The sequence below is a fragment of the Dermacentor silvarum genome, chromosome 6, assembly GCF_013339745.2.
Source record: "Dermacentor silvarum isolate Dsil-2018 chromosome 6, BIME_Dsil_1.4, whole genome shotgun sequence".
NCBI lineage: Eukaryota > Metazoa > Arthropoda > Arachnida > Ixodida > Ixodidae > Dermacentor > Dermacentor silvarum.
In genome coordinates this window covers 77,736,417-77,758,869 of record NC_051159.1, presented here as the reverse complement: position 1 = coordinate 77,758,869, position 22,453 = coordinate 77,736,417, and the positions used below count along the sequence as shown (strand labels likewise).

The 22,453-nt window shown below is 44.6% G+C and overlaps 1 protein-coding gene across 3 annotated transcripts in view; it reads left to right on the top strand.

Annotated features, from left to right (window-relative positions):
- The first annotated feature begins 5,736 nt into the window (after nucleotides 1-5,736).
- Nucleotides 5,737-22,453, top strand: part of LOC119455623 (uncharacterized) — a 66,181-nt gene continuing 49,464 nt past the window's right edge. The window contains exons 1-4 of one of the 3 annotated variants that reach the window (XM_049668913.1): nucleotides 5,737-5,908; nucleotides 7,240-7,298; nucleotides 9,377-9,442; nucleotides 10,249-10,331. In XM_049668913.1, the coding sequence (XP_049524870.1) occupies nucleotides 5,757-5,908; nucleotides 7,240-7,298; nucleotides 9,377-9,442; nucleotides 10,249-10,331 (360 nt within the window). In that variant the 5' untranslated portion in view covers nucleotides 5,737-5,756. Of the gene's footprint in view, nucleotides 5,909-7,239; nucleotides 7,299-9,376; nucleotides 9,443-10,248; nucleotides 10,622-22,453 lie in introns of those variants that run through there. The other 2 variants (XM_037717041.2, XM_049668914.1) reach the window with 2 other exon arrangements.

The following is a 22,453-nucleotide window of genomic DNA, read 5'->3' as shown; positions in this document are numbered from 1 at the left end:
TAAGGAAAGAAAAGGGGTTAAACAAAAGGGGGGGGGGGGGTGAAGTCGGCCTCGGGGGGATTACAACCCCCGAATTCCCCCCCGTCGGTGCGCCACTACTGTTCTCTGGCCGAAACTCTGTTCTCTCGTGAAATTGCGGCCGATTATAAAACTCACTTCAGTCCTCCGGAAGAGTGATTCGTGCTAGCTTGCGTATATTTTTTTTTAATTTTTACGAGCAGCGGATATGCTTTGACGATGATATTGGCTCGAAGAAGCGAGCAAGAAATAAACGCGAAGTGCGTTTAAGTATTAAGAGAACAACGGTGAAAAAAATGTGCTCATTGTGCATGACTTTATTACAGACCATACCGCTCAAAGCCTTCGTCGAAGTACGGAACATCACAGTGACACTAGTGCACGAAAGAAAGTACGCTTGATTTATGTTTTCCGTTCACGCAGTCTTAATGAACAGAACGTGGTACCGGCAAATGCCACGGGAAAGGGGAATGGCGCGGTGAGCCGTACTTACATTTGCCTTGACACGAGGTCATAGAGTTCGAAGAATACTTAAGCAGAAATATTCTAACGCATATGATTATGTATGCTAGTAACATTAGTCATTGCTGCCTAAAGCCCTTTTTTTATAAAGTCGCGGCGGTAGTATATACTTGAGGTGGACGTTGTGAGAAAAACTACAGGGATACCTGTAGCTTTACCGTCATCACTTCAGAAATCACGCCATGTTTTGACAAGCCTACAGCTCTGGAACAGCCAGCAGGTGGCTTTACCAAAACGATCACCACGTTCTACCACAGCTACCATCCAAAGTAGCTTTAGAAGAAAAAGAAACATCAAGAAATACAGCCTCCTAGAGAACTAAAATTACCCTCTAACGTACACGTTTGAGTGCGAAATTTACTTCCCTTATAGGTCAGAGAACAAATCTTGCAGAAGGCTGTTGTAAAAACATGCATTATCAGTCTTTCCTTTATTAGGAAAACCACCACATTCTAATGCAGCGTGTTTTCTATCCGCGTCAATTGAGCGCTGTGTCCGCGATCCTTTGAACTGTGTTGTAAATGAACTTTCTGAGGGCCCTACGACTGAAATACAAACGCCCCAGCTGTTTCCTGAGGATGTAAAAGTGCCGTCGTCGGGGTCATCAGCCACCTCCATGGAATGCGGTTTGTTTTTCATCTGCCCACACAGACTTCCTATATTTGAACAGCAGCAACACTGCACGTACAGTTATTGAGAGTGCAAGTGTCTCACTGGCAATAGAGGTGGAAGCGACGCTGCTAGTTAGAGCTGAACAACTCCTACCACAGGTGAGTATGCACAATGAGCCTCATGAGCCTCGCTAATGAAGCGCAGGAAACGCTTTTGTTAGGCGACCGCTGTACTAACTTCCATAACATTTGCTGATTTTAGGATGAACCGTCCATTTCGAGTGGCTTACCGGTATAAAAAATAATTTAGGGTCTCCAGGAATTGATAAACATTTAAGAGTATTCTTGAAACTTCAAAAAAAGATGTCACAGTTTCGCCTTAAGGGCGAAGCAATGAATGCGATAGCAACACAGCAATGTCATACGAAGTAAGGTGAGCGGCTTTGGTAGCAATATGAATTGCTAGTAAACATGAGCTGATTAAGTAAGCAGGTGTGCTGCGGCGTAAGTAGACCGACATGAAGAGAGACTGGATGACCACGAGAAGGCGCGTGTAAAACGGTGGTGTTGATGAGAAGCGCTTCCCGTAGGCAGCGCGTGCGAAGGGACACACCTGTAGCGCTGCACTGCCGATCCGGGCAGCATTGCATGTGTAGCGTGCGTTGGAAAATGTGGCCTGGCTATTACTAACTGAATGAACAAGCGTGGTGTTAGCGCGCACAAACAAACATGAATAGATCACACTGAATGACTGCAGAAGACTGTCAAAACGCTGGCAGGACGCGCATACGCTGCAGCGGGCGAAGGTACGTGCGGTCTATCGCTTGAACGGAAACTGAGCGGCGAATGCACAGCGCATACAAAGGTCAGAGCCGTGTGGAGATAAGAGACGGTGCGGCGAGCGACGAGCGCGGTTGTTGGCAGAGTAGAAGTGCGCCCCCCCCCCCCTCCCCCCGTTCCCTCCGGCGCTGGCTTCCCGCTTTCTTGCTTGCGCGTGGGAGATTTAGTGCGTTCGCTCTCCGTGATAGCGCGCGTCCCAGCACGCTTCCGCTCGGGCATACGGCGCGCGGCGATTTTATCTATACGGAACCTCACGGCGACGGCGACGGCAAAAATCCGGTTGAAGTGTCCATATAATTGCTATCGCAATAAAAGAAACAATCACCGACGGCTACGATACTCCCTAACTGCGAAATTTGTGCGCAGCTCTGTGCGTGTTTTCATTTGAGAGCCGCGACAGCGGCGCTATACCTTATAGACCGGCCACACATTGGCCGCTTCCAGGAAATGGCAGCTTATGCAATCGTAATCTTTACCGGGAAACGCTTGCGGCGAACGCTATGCGACAAGGCGAGCTTTCTAGTCCTTGTTTTTTTTTCTTCGGGAATCCGTAGACGGCGCGCTCCTCTGGCGCCATCTCGCAGTCGTCGCCGCCCCGTCTTGCACGGCACGCTTTTCTTTTCACGCTGCGCTTCGCGTTCGCTTTTCATCTTTCTCTGTGCTCGTTCGCTCGGTTACGCCGACGCCGACGCTCGCCGCCGGAACGGGCGCCTGAGAGCGGCGCTCTGAAAAATAAATACGGAAACTCCAAATTTACAAGTTCATTTATAGCAGGTGGGAAGGTGCCAAAGAAAGGTTTACGTTAAGGCAAAAAAAGAAAAAAGAAAAGAAAAAACGAAGTTTAAATTACACTCCACATGTACCTGTTAACTCGGCTGAGGGAGGTTTTGTAGATGTTACTATCCGGAAATACATGTTTTGATAAAACTAAATATTATACATCTAAACTGTCAGACAGACAGACAGACAGACATACAGACAGACAGACAGACAGACAGACAGACAGACAGACAGACAGACAGACAGACAGACAGACAGACAGACAGACAGACAGACAGACAGACAGACAGACAGACAGACAGACAGACAGACAGACAGACAGACACAGACAGACAGACAGACAGACAGACAGGCAGGCAGGCAGGCAGGCAGGCAGGCAGGCAGGCAGGCAGGCAGGCAGGCAGGCAGGCAGGCAGGCAGGCAGGCAGGCGGACGGACGGACGGACGGACGGGCGGGCGGACGGACGGACGGACGGACGGACGGACGGACGGACGGACGGACGGACGGACGGACGGACGGACGGACGGACGGACGGACGGACAGACAGACAGACAGACAGACAGACAGACAGACAGACAGACAGACAGACAGACAGACAGACAGACAGACAGACAGACAGACAGACAGACAGACAGACAGACAGACAGACAGACAGACAGACAGACAGACAGACTCCTTGGCTTATGGACGTTAGGTTTTCTAAGGAAATACCACAATTTTTACATGAAGAGGGCCTCAGCGCATTCATTAACACCGCCACTTACGTCACAAGAAAAGCTGTTCGAATTGAAAAAAAAAAGTTATGATTCAAGCCAGACGCATAGACGCATATAGCATAGCGGAGAACATTGCTAGGCTTTGACATTTCTTTCGAATGAACGCCAATATTTGGCTTCTAGGTGATGATAGTTTCTAGGAATACAGCTTAATTATTACATTACTTCTGAAATGGACACCATATAAAATCATATCCTGCAAGGGATGTAGAGGAGGAATGGCGCAGTAATCATGTTACCTCGAACGAAGATTAAGGTCATTCCAGTTTGTTTAATATACAGGTTAATGCAAGTAGTCGCACAGTAATAAAATGTTCATGCTTTGGTACCACATAAGTAAGTAAAACAGAATAATGCACAAATGTGTAAAAAAAAAAAAAACTCAACTGAACGGCCACGTCTCTGCTTGCAAGCGCATGATCCATCGCTTGGTTCTTTCCAGCCATGTCGACGAGATACGCACACGTGGCTTCTCTGATTGCTGCAATTGTGGTGACGGTCGGCGCAACCGATCTGGAGAATTTATTTCAGGCAAGTAACGACCCCCTTCTACACGTGCTTCACCAGCTGCATTAGGGTCACAAATGCTATGAAAAGAGTAAGAGAGAGGGATAGAGGAAGAGTAAGGAGGTGTAGGGACGTCAGCCAGACGCACGGGGTTTCGAAAGTGTTAATAAAATTAAAGAAATAAGAAGAGAGAGGAAGAGATGCCCCAACAATTCGCAGACGCCGGGCTGCCTGCTGGGTTCGCGTACGGAGCCTCCAGTACAAATCATGTCGAACGATAGTTGCTCACGGTGAACGGAAGAGGCAAATCATTTCCAAAAGCGGAACGTACTGTCAGAAAGAGCCTTATTGGTTAAAAAGCGTCTTTACCTTTCGTCTCGTGCCATTCAGATAGTTCTATGGGCAGCAAGCCGAGGGTCTTAAATGCGAAGCAGTATCTTGGCATATTAAGCTTGTTGGGGCCGCATTGTGAAAATGTTCTTTTATTTTCTTTTCTTTTTGCCTTCCATCATTTGCTGGCACGACGTTAGTCGCATCGCAGTATTGATCTATTGATCATTTGCTGGGACGGGTGATAAGAAAGAGATGAATAGAATTGAAGGAAAATAATGCTAACGTAATGCAGCCTTTAATTCGGCGTTGCGATGTTCAGGCCCTCGTCTGGATCACTCGACTGGCACTCGGCACTAATGGCCACGTGGGCACCGCGCAGACCCTTGATTCACGTGATTGTTTTGGGAAGGGAGCGAGGGCAAGCGCTGACGGATGTCGGGCATTTCACCGTTTCATTCGGGGAGGTAAAACACCGACGAAGTGTCCACTTCAACTTGGAGCTTGCGGCGAGAGGCCACGACCGAGATAGTAGGGCAAATCGACAATTGACAAGAACTTTAATTAAGTGTCCCGAGGAAAATGATTCTAGGAAGCCGACGGCTCCCCAATCAATTTGGTGGCTCCGCCCACGACGAGACCGGGAGGTGGTGACTCTCGGCGACGTCGCGGGCCCTCTGGCTAAAGGCGTCAAACTATCCCAGGCGTAGCAGCGGAGTTATTAGAGAGTTTTAGACACCCGTGTTACCCTACGAAGAGATCCTTGCCATAGATTAATACGGTAAGCCGCATGCCTTGCACCAGCTGTATTTCAACAAAGGAAATGACTTTACAGTGTAGTCATGTGCATTAGCGTACGGTAAAACGACATGACCAAATATTTCTATTACTGCGTTATTTGGAGGCCGTCATAGTGCGGAAAGATAGTGAAGTAGGAAATGTACCTAATTTCATCCACTGAGACTGCCACACAGGCGGCCCTTCATCGGCAATGCATGAGAAGAACTTCGGCACCGAGGAGACTTATTTAGTGAACCAAATTGCCGAAGAGGTTCAAAAACAAATGTATTAGTGGGCAGGTAACTTTCTAATTGTGCAGCCACACTGACTTCAACTGTGGTGACGGTCACAAAAGTTCTTAGGACCATACTGGAGCCCAAAACGTTGTTTGAATTATGCGTCTATCAGGACAAACTTTGAGCCGACATTTTCTTGGGTTAATCTGGCGGTGAAAGCCCTCCCATCTGCTCCAGGGCGACGTTTCTAACACAGAGTGTTAAAGTCTTAGACACTTGGTGTTCAACGCAACCAGTTGAGACGATCGACGTATGATGTCCCGAATATATGCAGAGAATACACGATGAAGGTGAGATGACGACATACCAATGCTACCGAAATGGCACCACATTCGAGCCACCTTCAGCGCGTGACTTCACCATCCTGTGGAAAGGCTCGGACAAGCCCGATAATGAAGCAGAACTCGTGTGCACGTTCCAGCTTGCCGGCGACAGTGAGAACCAGAGGTGGCTACCTTTCTTTTTTTCTTTACGTTTCCAGAACACTTGTCTGGGTGCTTCCTTGTCTGGGGCATTCTACTATTTAATAAGAGGGCTCATGTCCACTACATTCACAAGATAACATTTAGCACTAGGCGCCATAGAATGTCCGTACGTGTGCTCAGATTTTTGTGGAAATGAACATGACCAAAAAGTATCTAGGAGGTTTCCTGCTACGGTGTTCCTGTTAGGCCAAATATGGCCTTAGCGACTCAAACACTAGCACACTACTCCCCCCTAAACTAAAACAGCTGAGTTCAGCGGGGAAACTGGTAGCCTGGCGTCAAGGACATCAAATATCGGCAATGTTATGGCGCTCCCTTCGGCGCTGCCGTCCATCCTTCCTTGTTTGTACTAAGCGACCATAATTTCCATGTTCTACTGAGGAATGTTGAAGTTCACCTTAGACAAGAAAGTTTATAGCACCAACACGAACTTGCAGCAATTATACATAAATGCTGCTATTAAGTCTATAGTCGAGTATATAGTCAAATATAAGTAGACGTAATTACCAGAAAATGTTTAAAACTAAGGGGTTCGATCTGCAATTTTCGGGAAACAAGCTTGGCCCATGATTGTCATAATCGGGTAGCGTCTACTTGAAGCTTTGCTAAAAAAAAGAGCCTAACGTAATAACTACACTCTGGATACCAGGCTCTGTGACTGAGTTGTTTCTGACCTCATTACCCCTAGCCTCTTTCAGTTAGGTAGAAGATGGAAGCACAGAACTGTACTGAATTCAGTAAAGTGAGATATGATGTAGAATATTGCGTTCTGTGCGTGCAAATAGATGTGTTCTCCACGCTGTTATTCGCAGGGCACCATTATATCTACCAAGTTTTCGAGAAATGCTATCTTGTGCTTGCTCCGTTTACCGTAGCACCATAAGACCATCGCAGACATTTTAAAGATGATGTAGGACGTAAGTTGTCAATGTGACCAACCAGAACTGCGCATGGAAAATTTCGGTTAAATGTTATGCACGACAATGACGTCGAGGCTCATGGTTGACTCAGATATGGTAACGGGAACAATATTTACAGTGCTTGCGCACTGTTATAAAATCAACAAAAGTCAGAGAAGGGATCATAAACTGAATCTAGACACCCTGCGAAAATTGAAAAAAAGAATATATATATATATATATATATATATATATATCGATATAGAGAGAGACACTCCCAGTAGCACTGCAGTAGAAGCAAGAAAAAATTTACAACAACGTTAATAATTTCTCGGTAGTGGTGTTTAGTAATGTTGCAGCTCTTTGCTCACATAACAATTTCAATCCTTTGCAGGATCGATGTCTCTGCCGAGTACGAATCACAAGGAGACTACGTCATTCTATCAGGAGGCGGTACGTTCGGGCATCGCAGGCATATAGCATATTATTCGTAACAGCTGCTTGGAATGGGGATTAACGTAAATGTGGGAAGCAGGCAGAGCACGTACACATAGGTTGCCGTTTCATTATTTAGTCCTTTTGTGTGTAGAGCAAAAATGTCTGGCAAATGAGTTTAGGTAAGTGAACAGTAGGACGAAAAAAAAAATACCATAGGTTTACTTTCCTTTGTAGTGTTGTAGTTATGCAAGAGAAAAAAAAATATATGCAGGTCCCAGGCACAGGGAATTGGTGTGAGCGAAGCTTTCAGGAGCCAGCGAGGCAAAATGACGCATTACGACAAAATACGCAATGATGATTTCATTGATGAACGCATTCCTCAGTCACTGTTGTTAACCTTGTAGAGAAAGTGGTACTTTTATTCTGCCTTAAAACGTGTTAAATTACAAGACTTGACGTGCTTGATCATATATATATATATATATATATATATATATATATATATATATAACTGGAGAGGAAAAATATATAGCTGGAGAGGGAAAAGGTCGGTGGACCGACCTTATTCAAGGGTCGGTCCACCGACCGAGACTGTTGGGTAAATAAACCTAAGATGAACGCGAAGTTGTGCTTCTGATTTTTCTAAATACGCTTGGCCCATTAAAAAATCCAGTTACTACAATATATATATATATATATATATATATATATATATATATATATAAGATTCCTTGTTTATCTAGGGGCTTTATGTAACAACGCCCCACAGCATCAGACTACGATGCGAGACGCGCAGCGCATTTTTTTCCAGACGCACGTCTGGTTTGCTATACCTGCACTGGGGAAAGGGGGTATAGGAATGAAGAGAGAGAGAGAGAGAAAGGAAATAGAGAGAGCACAGTTTCGCGCACATTTGAAAGTTCGCACGAAATCTACAGACGGTCGCCAAGACCTGTCGACTTGAAGTAGAGCAACAAGGCTTTCGTGGCTTTCTGTGCCATCGACGCATACGGCCATGGTCCAAGGATCTTCATTTCAGAAAATGGTCGAGCGTCCAGCCGGTTCAATGCTGTCCGGAGAGCTTCATAAAAAGTGCGGGGAAGAGCTAAAGTAAGCTATCGGCGTAAAATCATTTGACAGCCGCAATCGCTGAATCGCAACGTTAGTTTAAAGGCCTCAGTTATATACGATGCCACTGACACGTAGACACAAGACTCCATTCTAGCTAAGGTCATGTTTCAGGCGCAGTCGTAATTTCATGGCGCTTCATAGTTGGCTGAAATTATAGGGCTGTCCCTCCACAGAGCATATGCTGCACAATTTATGACGCCGTCAAACACCAACGTGATAAACCAAATATACTTGCATAATGAACTAAAAAAGTTATGTTCATAAAAGTGTCTCATTTCTATGGTCATTCTGCCGTTTGTGAGCTAAGTGGTAGCGCTGTTTCTTTCGCACTGTTGTTTTGTGAGTTTTTATGTTGTCTAAACTGTAGTGAAGAATAATGCATGGTATACAGTATGCACACGTGCAGTATGTTATAAATAGGGTGTCCCACGTAACCTGAGCCAAACTTTAACAATATGCGAATGTCACGTACCAAGGTAATGTTGTTTGTCGTCGCTCGGAGTACTCACTACTTTTTCTGCATTCCACCCAATTACATAGTTAGTCTTAATTAATTATTTATTGACTTCTCAAATATTGAAGTTAGATGAAAAGTGTAAATGAGGAAATTGTAGAGCAGCATGAAAAACTCCCGATACAGCTTTCTGTCGCTCAATGCTTGCTACATAAGTGTTTTTCCAAGCATCAAAGACGCCCGCGAATACACGCAAAATTGGCGCGCGACTGGCCGCCATACATCAACATTCGATTATTTATTATTTACCAAACCAGCTGCATATTCTCCCCATCCTTCTTACACTGGCCCTCCCCTGTGGTCACGTGATAATTTGTGCAACGCACGACACTCGAAAAGATTCCCAGCCATCTGCTCTCCATGTGTGGATGCAACGATTAAAAGAAAACTATATCACTTGCTGAAAATTTCCCTTTTCAACGACACATTATTTTTTCCTATATTCTAGGTAAACAGGCGCGTCTTTACCAACTCCAGCCTCCATACAATGGTGAAGCCTACTACTTCAAGGAAGGTCAGTCACAAGAAAATACTCCGTTATCTCGGTTCACTCAGTACTACTATCACGTGAATGTGGGAGGCAGTGGTTTCACGTCGAATGCGACAGTTTCGGAGCCCTAAATATCATCGCTACTGGGCGGCAGACCATGCCACGCTCAAGTCAAAATTCTGCAGAATTCATTCCAAGTGGATATGGTTTGCAAGCTCACTAGCTACAATTCGTGGATTGATATATGTGCCGTACAGAAGCTAATCAAAAAGTTGATTAATATAATAATGTTACTGGTTCTATCAAGCATTTTGATTTCCCGTAGAAAGAAATAATGACAGCCTCATCGAGTAATTTAGATCAAGGGTTAGAATTGTGTTATCCACCGCAGGACATTTTTGAAACTTTGATGCAGCTAAAAAAAGTACACCCAATATGTTTATTTGCGTTTATTTTGAGAGGCGGCAAATATTCGCATCTGGCTTTAGATTAAAATGAAATTCTGGGGTGGTTCTTTAACGTCCGCCTAAATCCAAGTGTGCAAGAATTATTGCATTTCGCACCCATGGAAATGCCGCTATCGCGGCCTGTTCGAACCCGCGACATCGCGATCAGGAGTGCAACATCATAACCACTGGACTACCATGACGGATAGCTCACTTGGCTTTGCACTTTCGTGGCTGCGTAGAATATTTAAATTGAAATTATCACGCTTATGCAATCCTATCCATGCACGCGTGTGCATCTTTCGAAGTTAGAATTGAGCATCACCATTACAAGTTTCTATGTGTATTTACTGTGATATTTCTTTTTCTCTGGTTGGTGCACAGTGGCTGATACAGATGGCTATACGGTCTTCAAGATTTACGACACTGACGAGACCTGCACAAATGCCGAAGCCCTTCGCAGCGAGGTCTGCCCTGAACCGTGCGACTTGGAATTCGCGCGTTGAAGATGCCGCTCACACAATAGCAAGTATAATAACGAAAATAAAGGAAGTAGAGGGAAACCATGTTAAGTTGTACTTGTAAGAGCGAAGAACTGATTGATAAAGTATTCCACGTTATGTACCACGATGTTATTTTTCGTTTCCTGGGGCTTTGAGGATTTGTAATTAAAAGCTATCCTTTTCGCTCACTGCGTATATCACTAGGTGAGTCAAGGAGAACCGGCATTCTGTACGGATATCCTAAGCTCGCTTCTATTTCTTTGTATCCTCCACCGTTCACAGCCGGCCGAACCTGGCGATAACACGCGTGAAGCGCTGCTTGAAGCACTGACGAAAGCCGAAGGGGAACATCATTGCAATAGAATAGATGGTGTCCAAATCCATGCCCTAGCGACGGATCTCTCTGGGAAACAGAAGGAAACAGAGCCAGAGAGTTTCCCGAGTAAGTGCAGCGTGACGCGCACTTTCGGACGGCTGCGTCGAAGGCTCGGTATTCATGGGCAACGAAGGAAACGTAGCAAGTTAATGGGCACTCTTCATCATGCACCAATTGCATGCATACATGTTTCCTTTTTATCATTATTCGCCGTGAAATGCAAACAGTTAATGAGTTCAATTAAGCGAGCTAGGCCACTCTGAATGATAGTGCGTTAGTAGGATCATTAGAATGCTTCGTACGAAATTATATTTATTGCACTTGCACGGTTACGCGCACGGCATCGATATGAAAACGCTGTAAATATTTGAGGAGCAGAAATCATAATTTTGCTTAATTACAGCTAATGATCGCCATTGTGTTGCGTCAAGCTAACAGCGCCACAATGAAGAGCGAAATGAAGCTATAATAGCGGACTTTCAACTAAGTGTTATGACGTCTTGCGTTTAGAGACTTCAGCTGCACACATGATCCTTATATAAATACCCTATTCTAGCTTCCATTTTGTGGCAACGAATCACAATACAAAAGCCCGCAATTTATATGCGATACAGGATCAATTCAGATTAGTGGCGTTAGAGCCGCATAATAAAAGTGCATCTCTGGTCACGTAAACACCAAGTGAGAGTCATGCAATGATAGCAATTATCATAATGCAGCTATCGTAGTATAAAGTTTATGACGCGACATCATATGAGTGGCAGACTTACGATTATTTTTTTATATACTGCACACTGATGCTACGCCACCCCGTTCAGGTTTCGTGATATCACAGCTATAGCGGAGAGATCAAAACATCGTGACAATTCGCTAAAGCGCAGTTTCTCATTCTCGCTGCTACACTTCAATTGTTTAAAACGAGCTAAAATGGTTTTCATCTACTCGAAACATGAAGCGATAATAAAAATTGGAGGAGGCTTAAGCTTCGCTTTTAAGAGTAGAACGTGATAGCGTTATCAGGACCCGTTCGCATCACATCGTTTGCATCCGGCAAGTAGGCTTCATTCACTGCAACACAGAACGTGGGCGTGGGAAAGCCAGCTTACAAAGACCAAGCTTACACCGGTCCCCTCAAAGTCGGCTTCACTTTTAAACAGAAATGCATTTCTGGGAAGACGTTTTTCGAGGGGCAATATTAGTCGTCTTATAATAAAATGTGAAGGCCCTCGGACCTTTTTTTATTATTTTAGTGTTTGCTATTGCCCCGACGCGCGTGCGTGTCCCAAAACGTATTTGGCAGGCCAAGTCCCAATTTGACCTGCCGTAGGGAGCCTACATGAACAGCGCTTGCATGTAGGCTCCCTAACCGATGATGACGATTTATTGGCATCCCCTTTGAAACGGGGTGGCGACAAATAGTCACCTAGCCTGCTTGATTTAATCAGGTATACTACACATGTTCTTTATCTCGCATTTTTGTATACCTTTTTCAAAAATTTAGCTTGTACCGCTGCCTATGATTTTAAGAGATCAGGTCGTATCGATCTTTTCCCTGCTTTTTTTCCACCAGTACTCTAATCGTCTCTTGCTGATCTCTACGGCTGATCTGTTTATGTTTCCTTCCACTTTAAACCCAAGCGCTTCTGGGAGTTGCACGTTACCTACGGTTCTCGCTGGGTGGATCCCGTCGCATTCCATTAGGATGTGCTGAGTGGTCTCTGGATCTTTACTGCAGCATACACATGTCTCATCTAGTTCCGAATATTTGTTCCGATATGTTTTCGTCCTTAGGCAACCGGCTCGAGCCTCAAATAGCAAGGCACTGCCCTTTGTGTTATCGTACAGATTTTCCCTTCTAATTTCTTTCTTCTCATTCTTGTAAATCTCCATTGTCCTTTTCGTTTCCATTCTTTGCATCCAATTCACGGATGCAAAGAATGGAAACCTGCCGAGGATGCCAACGCCATCTGGATATTTTCGCAAGTAGGCTACCCGAGTGAGCCGGTGTTTTTATGGTAGAAATGCAGGCAAAAGAGGTTTGTGTTTGAGTTTCCTCGTAACAGAATTATGTTTTCTCCTACATTGAAATAACAGTCCAACGCCACCATGTCTGTAGGTTGTGCTTAAGTTGTACTTTACGATTTTTCTGACGGATTTCACTGTGAGAAATCCAATTTTTGTTCACTAACACCTTGCACCACAACGAAGGGCCTGTGCGGTCGGGGTGGTGCGGAATGATTTTCTCCTGCACTAAAACCTTGCGGCGGCGGTGGTTGCGGATGATTTTTTCCGCCATGGACGCCGACATCGACGCCGACGCCGGGTTTTTCTGCTACACGGGGCCCTTAAAGCTATCGCCTTAAAACTGATATGAATGTGGCGAGCAGAGGATGTGATAATCATACATCGCGCGCTCGACACGGGCAGTCACTGATCTTACTACAGCGCAAAGAGGCCAGCGCAAGGCAAAACAATATTGTACATCATCAAAAAAAATGCAGAGCAGCAGTTACGACTTTACTACAAGCCTGGAAGAAATTATATTTAAAGATATTCACACCGTACACGCACATGTACATACGTACTGCCCTGCAGACGACGCGTGGTGCAATTTACACTAACCATGGTTGCCGCCACTGCCCGCAAGCTGCCCTGCTCGAGCTGGTGGCCAATTGGGGGCGCTCGAGGAAGAAAAAAGAATAGACACAAAACTTAACTTTATACAGCAGTGTATCGCGACAAAATGTCATTTATACTCTTCAGCAACGACAAGTGACGTGCATGTGTGCATAGAGTTCTAAAAATTCACCGTTCATGTTCGAAGCACGTGTTACACGAATACCACCAAGTGTGCTGGTTTAAACTTTCTTCAAATTTATTGTACGCAATGTTATCCGCATCACGTTTAAACCTCCATTCTTCCGGGTGTTCTTTTGGAAGTGTATTCACAATAGAATACAGGACATACCGTGTAATAATGAAAATAATTTTGCCCTGAAGCTGCACTTATATTGTAGCGAAGTTGCCTATACACTACTTACAGGTCCCTCGTGCTACGTTCTTTACCGTTTAATCTGCGGTCTGCCGTTCAGGAGGTCGCGAAAGCCGCAGCGACACATGCCACCTAGAAAGCGTATAAAGACACAATCTGCTGATGTTCTTGTGCACGATTCAGTAGTTAAACAACAACCAGCGGCGTGAATGACACCATCACAATTTGATGTTCGCTACATTTTTGATGCACTCGGAAGGCATAGACATGTTTACTGTTCTGCGTTTCCTTCAAGATGAGAGCTCTGGCTGCAGTAGAGGTCCAACGCCGCCGAAGCGTTTGGCCTTCGTCCAATGACCCAGTTTGTTTCCTTCCTCGCTCTCAGCAGTCAGTCTCGAAAAATAAAAGGCAAATAGCGACACACGCGAAAAAATGAGAAAAGCTGGGCCGGCGTGTCGCGGTTTGATCAATTTCATTTGGCGTTGTAAGCCTTTTGCGAGACCGGCATTGGCAGTGCCAGCCACGGGAACACAGGTGTGCTGACGTAGAGCAGACCTCGGCCCTGGATCATCTGGAACTGCTCGCTCGACGAAACGCACACGTCCATGCGGGCGGGCATTAGGCCTTCCTTAGGAACCTGCGGGGACGTTGTGTACAGCACAGTGTATACAAGCGAAACTTGTGGGGGAACGCGCGCGGGCCGACCGGTGGGGGTTTGCACCAAAGTTGGTTATAAATTGCATTCGTAAAAGCGGGTACCAGACAGCAACGAGAGCGGAGGGAAAAAAAGAGGAAAGAAAGAAAAAGAAACAAAAACAAACAAACAAACAAAAGAACTGCGATGCCTTAACCTCATATGACCCCTTGTACAATATATTGCACTTTTCCTTTATTTTTATTTTCTTTATTCACTCGGAAGCGATTACTCAAGATATTCATTCTGGATATGAAGTCGCGGTGCATGTGGAACTGCAAAGAAGTGGTTTACTCATACTCTGGTCATCCGATTTGGAGAAATTTGACTCTAAATTGACCTAGACCTCTGTGTTGTCACACACGGCGGAAAGCAACATTGCCGTTTGTCACGAATTCTTTAGGATTCCGGTCTTTAGAATTGAAACTCCAGGATGCAGCAGCAATGTGGCAATGCACTACACGCAGCTGCATCTTCATCTCTGCGTTTAGGCAATGAAATGCAGGTTTTTACCATAACAAACATGAGGAGATGGTTACTTGTTCCACGTGCCAGGAGACGCAGCTTTTGACATCAAACCGTGGTATATAAATAGAAAAAAAATTGTTTTTCACGTGCCTAATATGCCACTAGACAATAAAAACAATCTTGAAGAGCGATTGTGTCCCATGGCTGTATTGGGGTCGCGGGAGGTTAAGCAGGAATGAAGCGCCGCTATAAATTCCCAAATTATTTCGCTGTGACATCTCAGGTCTTGACAATAACTGCTCGGGAACGTTGATGAAAAATAATTCATAGCGAAAACGAGGTAAATTCTATTCCCAAATAAAAAAGAAATATCGATCTTGTAGCTCCTGTAGACTCTTTACGCAAAAGCAAGGTAATCAAATTCACTAAAGTGTAATTCACTCTGCGATGTTATAGCGATCACGTCGTCAGTACCATGGTTGGCACGCAAGTTACCAGAAAAAAGAAGATGCGGACTTGAATTCATTCCAAGCTAATATGTCATCATTTTCCTTTCAAGATACGCCAAGACTGTTGAAAAAGAGCAAGCTGGTTGTGTTTTCTTACACTTTTGGTGGCGTCACCGCAGTTGTGATGACTAAAGGAGTGACGCCAATGATACCAGAACTGACTTCACAGAGCTGCTGTGCCAAAGCATGCATTTGCGGCATGCACCCAGAGAAAAGCCTTCGGCTTGAGTGATCACCTTGTTTATTTGTTGGCAGAACTAAACAACGGAAGATGCTGCTTACGGGAACTACCCTCTTGAACCACGTGGTGCATGTTCTATTTCATTTTATAGTGCTGCTCTTAGGCAACCGTTCCTGTTGCGAGCGCCGGCGTCGTACCTAGTGGCCGAGCGAACGAACACAGCGAAAGATGAGAGCGAACGTGGAGCGCAGCGGGTGATGAAAAACGGCGAGAGCGAAAAGAGCGCGAGAAGAAAGTGGAGGAGGAGGGTATGGCGAAAGTGTGAGAAGAAAAGCGTAGTGCCGGGCAAGACAGACTATGGCGACAACGGCTACGAGATGGCGCCAGAGTAGCGCACGCGGTTAGGGGGCCTCGATGCGTTCGCGCGCCTCCGCTCCGTTTTCCAGGGGGCGCGCGCATCGAGGGACTCTAGGCGTCGTCTGTTCACCAAAGCACTGCATGAGCGGAGATCTGTCTGCGGTGGCTGCTGTGAATCACGCCCAAGCGCGATTCGCGCGGCCTCTCGCGATCTCCTGATTAGTGAGGCAGTCGCAGCACACTTCGCTTCGTTTGGAACGTTCCTCACGAGACAGATTGTTCACGCCAGCTAATATATCGCGAAATGAAAACTCGCATAGAGCTAGGCTCAAATTTCGCATTAGGGCGTATCGTAATCGTCGATGAGTCGATGAAGTTTTTTTATTACTTCGTGAGGGATGCGTTGTCATCTGACGGATTTGCTCTGTACGTAACGTCGCATGTACGTGCCTCGATCACTCAAGAAGATTGACAGAGACTCGCTTTGGCATTCACAAGAACTCTTTCGAGAGCTAAAAGAAAGATTCCAAGTTAACGTTGTCACGTCGTCTATAGTGCTTTCAAGCTACGTGTTAGTTCCTCTGATATGAGGACTACTTACGAAATCCCCGTCCCAAAACTTCCTTAGGTCGCCGCGACACCACGCGAGAAGTATTACGGGCAGCAGGATGGCCGGAACGATGTAGAGAAGCGCAGGCTGACCAGTGTCCATCAGACTGCTCGCGGTCAGTGCCATGGTCAACCCTGCGGCGTAGCCTGGAGGGAGGACATGTAGCGAAACAAAACAAAACGATCAACCGGGGTTAAAGCAATCTTTTGATTTCCTAAACTCATTTAATGTGAAGACCAGGTTTAAACTCGCAATAAGTACACCGTCCGCATGGGAGTCACCGGAACGTATTTTAAATAAGCCCCTCAGTTCAATGGCATTGAAGACAGTCTTAGGATAATTATGCTACTCCTCTAATTTATTCCACTTTTAAAAATCTGCAGCTGATACGTAATTGCCACTTCCATTCGATATTCTGCTACATTGCTTTTTCTTGCGATGTGTTTTGAAGAGCAGGTATCTGTCCCTAAGGCTCCGGCGCCTACAGGGTACCACATCGATCATTCGTTCGGGACATGTTTTAGGGCACGAGCGCCGCTGCGCGTGAGCGCGCAGTCACGTGGTACTTTTTAAAATCTCGCGCGCTTTCTTTGCAGCCCGGAAAAAATAAAACCACAGGAGCTATCACGGAAATAAATTATGTGGATATTTCTCAACAGGCTCTACAACTTCGAAATTGAAGATTTTGCTTTACATTAATGCAATAAAGGCTGGAGAATTTATTGCTGTTAATTAATTACCTAAGCTCACAGTAAAATATACTTTGAGTTGTTCAAGAGGACAGCGAACAATATAAAGTTAGTTGCATTTTCAGTTAGTTGCACAAGGATTTTTTAAAGTTTGGTCCAACTTAGCTGAAACACCCTGTGTAGCAGTGTATTCTTTTTTATCGGTTTTATTCGGCACATCGCCCTGCGCAACCTCAGAGTCCCTGCAGCCCAGAGCTGCGCGCCGGTGACGTCATGAGCCTCAACGTGACGGCACAGGAGTTAATTATTGCGAACGTCAGAGCGAATGGAACCGTTGTGGGGGCATTTCCTTGCCGGGAACTGCGGTGCGCACTAATCAAAGCTAGAAGATGGCATTGCATTGGTGTAGTGCCTCTGGTAATTGCCTCCGAGTGTGGCGGCGCCGTCGTGATGAATCCGCGTTGGCGCGAGCGGCATGTTTTATTGGGAGGTGTAACGTAGGTAAAATTTCCACGGCGAGAAATATACTCAACGTAATATTGCTTGCTACGGCAAGGATAAGAACAAATTACATGACTTTTACTTTTCCACAAACAATTACAAATCAATAAAGCTCGTCAATCTCATGACTAAATCGTGTCGAACTAAGTTATAACTGACCAGTCGACCAGTCGACATGAAGCTGTTCAGGGTCACTGTACCATTTATTTGCGTTAAGGCATCTTAAAACTGAAAATTCCATATTTTTCGTCACTCGAAGTGTTGTGCCTATGTTTCAGGCTAAAATAGACTATAGCACAGCAAATGCAGCTAGCTTGCATACGTTACAATTCGTGTATAGTAAGTTCATAAGATGGTAAGCTTGCGTGATTAAGATTCCGCCATTTCATGCTCACGATGGAAAACTTACAGACTATTGCAAGCAGGAAGTACCAGGGCAGTCCTTTCTTCACGATGACGTCGTACGAGCGACAGTACGCGACGGCGAGGCCTAAGGGAGAATGAAAAAAAAATAAAAGGACGGAAGCGTTCCACGACCCCTATTCATCGTACAGTACTATAACGAATCGTAAGAACAAGTGGCGGCCAATCATCAGCGCAGATGGCTGGCGAATGACCAGCTATCGTTATGAACGAAAAATTCAGTTCGCGAGTTCGCTCCCAGCTTTGTACCAAGGCGCGTAACGGCTGAATTTAAAGCGAACCGATTGAAGCGCACCAAAGAAGTTGTGACTAGAGTATTTTCAAGGGAAAGGCTGGTCGCAAAGCTGCCCCCTCCCGCTTCGCCTGTCTGAAAACATATTTACTTTCGCGACTCTCAGTCGTGAGTGTCAGATTATTTACAAGTGCGATTACATGAAAACGATTTGATTGATTAATAAAGTTTCAAGTCCGAAAGCAACAGCTGCGACATTAAAGCTGTGATATCGCAGTCGCGCTTCCCTCTAAAATCAGGGTACGTTTATTTTCAGACGATTGTCTTATTTACTCGGGTGTACACTGTCGCGAAGAACAAGTTTTACTTATTTCCACATTGCAAGATCTCAGGGAGTAATGTACTGAAAATAAAATAAAAATAACCTTACCAAGACCTCATTCATACGACTGACCAAAAGAAGTAAGAATATGCTCGAATTCAAATGTGAAATGGATGGACAACATCTAACCCAAGTTAACCACAATAAATACCTTGGCCTCATGGTAGGTAAATGCTACAATAAAGGGGAAGTTAAATGCGTATCTGATCTTTGTACGTGTCCTGCTCGAATATGCGAGAGGGATATGGGACTCGTACCAACAATATCAGATTGATAAAAGAGCAAACGTTCAAAGAAGAACGGTTCAGGGCTTCATATTAATGAGATATACATGCACAGATATTAAATAAATAAATAAATAAATAAATAAATAAATAAATAAATAAATAAATAAATAAATAAATAAATAAATAAATAAATAAATCAACAAATAATTTATTTTAATGTACCCCTTCTACTAATCCCCCTTACTCAATGCCCTATAAGTACATGGTACATAAGTACATGGTACATAAGTACATGGTACATAAGTACATTGAGAAGGGGGATTAGTAGAAGGAGTACATTAGTAGAACGGGTACATATAACTTTTAGTTATATAAACAATAGGAGGCAAGATTCTCTAAAACACACACAGACAAAAAAAATGGTAAACAAGCAAAGCATGCTATAAGAGAGCATTAGGACCAGTATCGAAAATACGATACATGTAGGGGGGGGGGGTAGCACTTATTAAATAAGTCAGTAACATGTAACACAAGAAATATAACGTCAAAAGCGTACATATAAATAACAATTTGAATCGTGAAAACAAACTGTCAAGTTAACGCTGGTAAAGATTTACTACGGGAACACCATGTGCTCATAAGTAACGGCGCAGACAACCGAACAACCCCAGAGAACAATTTACTACACATGATGAGTTAGGAAGATCAAAGGTTAACTGGTGACATGAGCAATAAGTGAGTGCTGAAATTTCACTGGGTTAGCTTTGCGACTATGCTATCGGGAAGGCTATTCCATAGCCGTATGGCACGTGGAAACGCCGATGAGTTGAATGCGTCAGTATTACCGTAAACGTGCGTGAAGGTTAGGTCATTGTGTATACTCTACGGTGACGTGTGGCGGTCCCGTTTCTATACCTAAACGATTGAGGTTAAACTGATACACGGCACAAGAGGGTTATGTCACGGCGATTACCTAATTGGGGTAGAGAAAGAGAACTTAATTTGCGTTACGCTTCAGTGGTGATCATAATATTGAGAAATGAAGCGAGCGTCTCTATTTTGATTTGCTTCTAACATGGTAGTTAACTAGTTTTTGATAGGGGGACCAGATCGAAGATGAAAATCGAAGATGAGTTGGGGGTGGACCAACGTTTGGAAAGCAAGCTTACGAATGAGAGAAGGCGGGTTTCGAAGGTTTCGACGTAAATACCCCAATGACCTGGCTGCTTTGGCGCACACGTTATTTTGGAGTGAGGGTGATGCCGAGAAACCTAAATGAAGAGACCTCAGATAATTTGCTACTTTTTATACTATAGGAAAAATTAGAATTTGAACGCTTTCTGCGAAAGGACATTACCATGCATTTAGGTGAGTTTAGAATCATTAGCCATTTGTCACATCAATAAGTAATTAAGTTGAGGTCATGTTGACGAGTCTGGTGCTCTGTAGAACTGTTAATGGGTCGATATGTAATGCAATCATCAGCAAATATGCGCATGCAGGATCATATATGTTGGGCAGGTCGTTAATATATATATATATATATATATATATATATATATATATATATATATATATATATATATAAGAAACAGTAGGAGACCAAGTACAGCACCCCTGTGGTACACCTGAGGAAACATTGGAAAGGGACAAAGAGAAATTGTTAACGAAGTGAATTGCTGCCTGTAAGGAAGAAATTTTCGAAGCCAAGATCGTCAGTGACTCCAGTTTTAATCCCGACAATTTTATAAAGAGGCGCCAATGGGCTACGCGGTCAAATGCTTTTGAAAAATCAAGAAAGATGCAGTCAGTTTGTAAGTTTGAGTTCCTTGTAAAAGTGCAGATTTGTTGTTAATTTCAGTAGTTGCGTCTCACATGACAAACCTCTTCTGAATCCACGCTGATTCGTAAGAAACGTTATTAGATTGCAGGTGATGACAAACATGGGACGCAATAATGTGTTCCATCATTTTACAACAAATGCACGCTAGTGATATGGATCGATAGTTTCCAACTAGGTTTCTGTCGCCGTTTTTAAATATAGGTACTACGTTGGCGGTCTTCCAATCAGTGTGAATCTGACCAATTGTTAGTGACTGCTGGAAAACGTGAAATAGAATCTTCTTTGAATCAGAAAGTGTATTTTTTTAGTATTTGGGAATTAATGTTGTCGATACCTGCTGAAGTGGACAGTTTCAGGCTATTAATTAGGTGCGCGATACCATCAGTTGTCATATCTATATGTGTCATATATTGGTAGTCTAGATCCATAACCTCGGGCAGATCATCTTAACCTTCTATCGTGAAAATGGATGAAGAGAAACTATTGAAAACTGAAGGACACTCACTGTCTGCAAGAGGACCACCGTTAGCATTGTGCAAGGTGATGTGATTATCGCTACTATTAGAGCTAAAATTTTTCAGAATTTTTGGGGGTTAGATTTGAGCAGCGCGGGAAGTTCTTGAGAAAAATATTTATCGTATGGAGCAGAAAGACCTTGGCTGTCGTTTTTTGCGCAGTTATATTTTTCCCAAGCTGACAATTTGCACAAGCGTTTTACGGCTTTATATAAACGCTTCTTCTTATTTGGGAGCTTACGAAGACTTTTGGTAAACCATGTTTTGTTTTTCTGTGCTGTTATTAACAGCGGAGCTGTTCATGTTTTTGCTTCGGCCGTGGAGCGTTAGCAGATAACTGCGCCTGGCAATGACGTCACCACGCGTTGCCTAGCATCGCCTCGCACAGCTGGTGCAAAGCGTTGCTAGGACGACGCACGTGACGTCATGGCTCGGCGAGGTTACCAGCCTCCCACAGGTTACCCTCGCCACAGCGTGAGGCGGCAACGTATCCGGCGTTCGTCGGCCACGCCTCGCGCCGGACTATAGACAATTTCATATTCGATTCACGGGCGCCGCCATCTTGGGCTGTTACACAAACAATTTCTACGTTTTATGAGAAGTGAAGTCACGTAACACGGTCGTGAAACGCTGAACGTATTTATACAACTATTTTCATACTTGCAAATCGGCTAATAACGTACACTTAGCTGTTAAAGACACGGAACAGCAGCGTTATCAGCGCAAGATGGCGGTACCTAAACGCTTCCGTAAAATGGTCTGTAGAGTAGAGCACTGCACGGGCTCGGGCTTACCCGAAAGCCCGAGCCCGGCCCGGCCCGTGGGGCCGGGTAGAACAGTTTTTTCACGGGCTCGGGCCGGGCTCGGGCACGGCGATTGCTTTTTGACCCGGGCCCGGGCCGGGCTCGGGTTTTTAAAGCGAAGCTTTGTACCTCTACCAGCCAAGGGTTCTGTCGTGTCCGTCGTTGTAAGCAAAAAACGATCCCGACAAACCGCTAACAATTGCAGGTATAGCAGTATAGCTTACTTGAATTCAGGCATTCAGCGTACAACTAAGCACTCGTTTTCGCAAGAAAAACCACAAAAA